General features: G+C 36.1%; 1 protein-coding gene across 4 annotated transcripts; it reads right to left on the bottom strand.

The window, feature by feature from the left end:
- Nucleotides 1-2529: 2529 nt before the first annotated feature.
- LOC118736556 lies at nt 2530-3897 on the bottom strand. Of its 4 annotated transcripts, XM_036466617.1 has the most exons (4): nt 3661-3897; nt 2989-3590; nt 2720-2933; nt 2530-2666 (listed from the first exon to the last, which is right to left on the bottom strand). In XM_036466617.1, the coding sequence occupies exons 2-4, from the start codon at nt 3214-3216 to the stop codon at nt 2638-2640; spliced, it is 471 nt and encodes a 156-aa protein (XP_036322510.1). In that variant the 5' UTR covers nt 3217-3590; nt 3661-3897; the 3' UTR covers nt 2530-2637. The 4 variants fall into 4 exon arrangements, with proteins under 4 accessions (XP_036322510.1, XP_036322509.1, XP_036322508.1 ...); XM_036466616.1 differs by having other exon boundaries at nt 2598-2933; nt 3019-3590; XM_036466615.1 differs by having other exon boundaries at nt 2598-2933; nt 2998-3590.

The raw sequence follows: 3897 nt of genomic DNA on the forward strand, positions 1-3897 counted from the left end.
AAAAATAAATAAATTTATTGATACACATGTCTGTGCAACGAAATATTGTAAACTCTCTTCATATTTACTTAGTGTTTTCATCCTCTATGTAATTTTATACCGTTTATGTATAATGCCGTTTGGCGTTATAGTTATAGCTGATAAAAAATTCCGCGCCTATGTGATGTGCCACGCCCCCTTTTACAAACTCTTTTATATATACCCTCCTATAAGCACCCACCGTTGGTATGTCTGCATACCAAATTTCAAGTTCGTGTGACTTATGGTTCCGAAGTTATAGCTTATAAAAAATTCCACGCCTATGGGTTGTGCCACGCCCTCTTTTACAAACTCATTTATATATACGCTCCTATAAGCACCTACCATTGTTATGTCTGCATACCAAATTTCAAGTTCGTGTGACTTATGGTTCCGAAGTTATAGCTGATAAAAAATTCCGCGCCTATAGGATGTGCCACGCCCCCTTTTAAAAACTCACTTATATATACCCTCCTATTAGCACCTACCATAGGTATGTCTGCATACCAAATTTCAAGTTCGTGTGACTTATGGTTCCGAAGTTATAGCTGATAAAAAATTCCGCGCCTATGGGATGTGCCACGCCCCCTTTTACAAACTCGCTTATATATACCCTCCTATTAGCACCTACCATTGGTATGTCTGCATACCAAATTTCAAGTTCGTGTGACTTACGATTCCGAAGTTATAGCTGATAAAAAATTCCGCGGCTATGGGAGTGCCTCGCGCCCTTTTACAAACTCGTTTATATATACCCTCCTATAAGCACCTACCATTGATATGTCTGCATACCAAATTTCAAGTTCGTGTGACTTATGGTTCCGAAGTTATAGCTGATAAAAAATTCCACCCCTATGGGATGTGCCACGCCCCCTTTACAAACTCGTTTATATATACCCTCCTATAAGCACCTACCATTGATATGTCTGCATACCAAATTTCAAGTTCGTGTGACTTATGGTTCCGAAGTTATAGCTGATAAAAAATTCCGCGCCTATGGGATGTGCCGCGCCCCCTTTTACAAACTCGCTTATATATACCCTCCTATTAGCACCTACCATTGGTATGTCTGCATACCAAATTTCAAGCTCATGTGGCTTATGGTTCCGTAGATATAGCTGATAAAAAATTCCACGCCTATGGGATGTGCCACGCCCCCTTTTACAAACTCGCTTATATATACCCTCGTATTAGCACCTACCATTGGTATGTCTGCATACCAAATTTCAAGTTCGTGTGACTTGTGGTTCCGAAGTTATAGCTGATAAAAAATTCCACGCCTATGGGATGCGCCACGCCCCCTTTTACAAACTCGATTATATATACCCGCTTATAAGCATCTACCATTGACATGTCTGCATACCAAGTTTCGAGTTCATGTGACTTGTTTTCTGGAAGTTATGGCTGATTAAAAATTTCACGCCTATGGGAGGTGCCACGCCTCCTTGTCGGATCCCAATTTTTTTCACCCTATTTTAGGCCCAGTTATAATGGCAATACTCTGTCAAAATTTTGTTCGATTCTGTCCGTCCGTTTAGACTGCAATCTGGCACATACATACATATATACTTTCACAAATATATAGTAGATTTTTATTTATATAATAAAAAGAGCTCTTATAAAGATTTTATTTTGTTGCTTTTAATAGCAGTTGTTGTATTTAACTGGAGCTTCCGATTTGTGTTAATCAGACATTGAACAACGGGCCCTAAGGGCCAATTTCAAATGAATATTCAGACGGCACTTAAGTTTAATTGTGGATTGCTGTTTAAATTCCTTTAGCTTTCGTTGGGTTTCAGATCAACTGTATTTAAATATGCCACTCAATTGGCAGGACTGCTGCTTGTTCCTTGAAATTGTTGTTTCATTTGCTTGTTTGTTTACATTTTGTGCTGAACAGCTGATTGTTTTTTGGTGGGATTGATTAAACAACTTACCAATCAATCTTGGTTGTTTGGTACAAACCCAGGGTTGTATATCTAATATTCAAATAGTCAATATTGGCGATTTAAGTTCAGATTAAATGTATGATCTGAAAATGAATAGTGAAAATTAATCAACAATCTCTACTTAAGTAGGCCATCTGGAATTGGGCCTAAGCCTTTGGACCACTTCGGTATGTTAATTATAGACAATTATTCTCCGTTTACCTTTACCATCCCATGGCACACGACTATGCAGCATTATCCACATCTCCTTAACAGTATTCAGAAGAAACACATCGTACACAGAGCTACCAACTTGGCTCAAACCGTACCATTTTTGGCCGTATTTTACTTCAAATGGCACTTAATTTTTCAAATTTGGCACTTTTGAAAAATAATAATATTTCAATTCATTTTTGTGAAATCTTTGCGTGTGCTTCTTTTTGCCAACTAAAATTTTCTAATTTCTATAGTGTATACAACTGGTTTATCTTACTTTGCACTGGACTTTTGTTTTAGGAATGTGTTTGGAATTTTAATGTTAAATGAGAAGAACTAAAAAGAATTACAGCTTTTTTGGCACTTTTATTTTTCTATTTGATCGTACTAACTGAAATTTTTTCGCCTGCGCGATAGTAGAAGTACCTATGTATGTACACTTTTAAGATGCATACATATGAGTTATGCGGGGCTTTTATTGTATCTCTGTATTTCCATAACTCCCTGTGTGAGGAAACCAAATAATGTAATTTCAATTTTTGGGTTGAGTTGTTTACTTTTTTTCGATAAGACCAGCCCAGCTTCATTTAAGTTATTGCCGCTCTGCATATCCTTATCCGATTCAACTAGAAACTTTGTTGTTGTAGTGTCAGTACTAAGTTTTTTATCAATATTTATTTCGTGTTCGATATCATTTGAAGCGGATGTTTCATCATCATCCATAAAATGTTCATTCCATTCTGGTGATACTTTTATATCCTCTACGTGATCCTTGTAAACAAATAGAAAATAATTATTAATTATATCTAAATCGTATTTGATATACCATATCTACAGTATCTGGCATCTTAGTTACTTCCATTAGCTCTTCATGTACTGGAACCCATTCAAAAGTGTTGGCTATACTTTCTATCTTCACTTTTTCCGTTTGTGTGCAACGTAATTCATTATCAGCCCTTCTCGCCTTTTCAATAAAATCATAAACGTCTTTGTTTTTGGGCACAATCAAGGCATAGATATTGCATCCGGGCATCATCGAGTTCATTTGGATCATCTTTCAAACTTAAATTAATTTGTGTACATTTACAAACACTCTTTGAATGATATATCCAAAGAGTCAACAGGCTGATACCAATCTAGCAGATGCACCCGATCTTCCGGCGACAAACAGGCACGGCATATATTTGATAAATCCATCTGAACTTTTCACCACTGCCGTATTGATAATTCAAGTCTTAGTCGGTAAAAAATAGTTTTGTAGAATGTGTGATTATATATTGGTAAGACAGAACAATTTGAAAATAGGGATGTCGAAAATATTTCGATATAAAAAATGGTACAATTTTAATGCTTTTAAAAGTCGACTGTCCGACAAATAGATTTCTTCGGTAGATATAGTGATGTTCCGATATCAGTGAAAACTATCTCCTGAAATTGAATCAAAATAAATTAAAATGTACTTTAATAAATTTAAGGAAAAATATTGTTATAAACTTACAAACTGGTCATAGGCAAAAGATTGTTTCTTTTGTTTACTTTTTACCGCTCTTCTTCTGCCATTGTTTACTATTCACGGTGCATTACCAAACGTCAAAATTACTGGCCTACTACTATTTCAAGCAGAAGAAAGAACACGAACATTTTCTTGTGCATTTTCTTAAGAGCTGGATACTAAAGCCCTGTATGCAGCTCTCAAGAAAACGGTCAAGAAAAAATTGCCATTAGTTCACGTGTG

The sequence above is a fragment of the Rhagoletis pomonella genome, unplaced genomic scaffold (genome assembly GCF_013731165.1).
Source record: "Rhagoletis pomonella isolate Grant_MI unplaced genomic scaffold, Rhpom_1.0 Rhpom_scaffold_00003, whole genome shotgun sequence".
Lineage (NCBI taxonomy): Eukaryota > Metazoa > Arthropoda > Insecta > Diptera > Tephritidae > Rhagoletis > Rhagoletis pomonella.

Bases quoted from the DNA above. Each gene is read 5' to 3' on its own strand.
- LOC118736556 (XM_036466614.1), bottom strand. From the start codon at position 3,216: ATGATCCAAATGAACTCGATGATGCCCGGATGCAATATCTATGCCTTG. The intron at 2,934-2,988 runs GTATATCAAATA...TTTGTTTACAAG, and splicing joins TGCCAGATACTGTAGATATG to GATCACGTAGAGGATATAAA.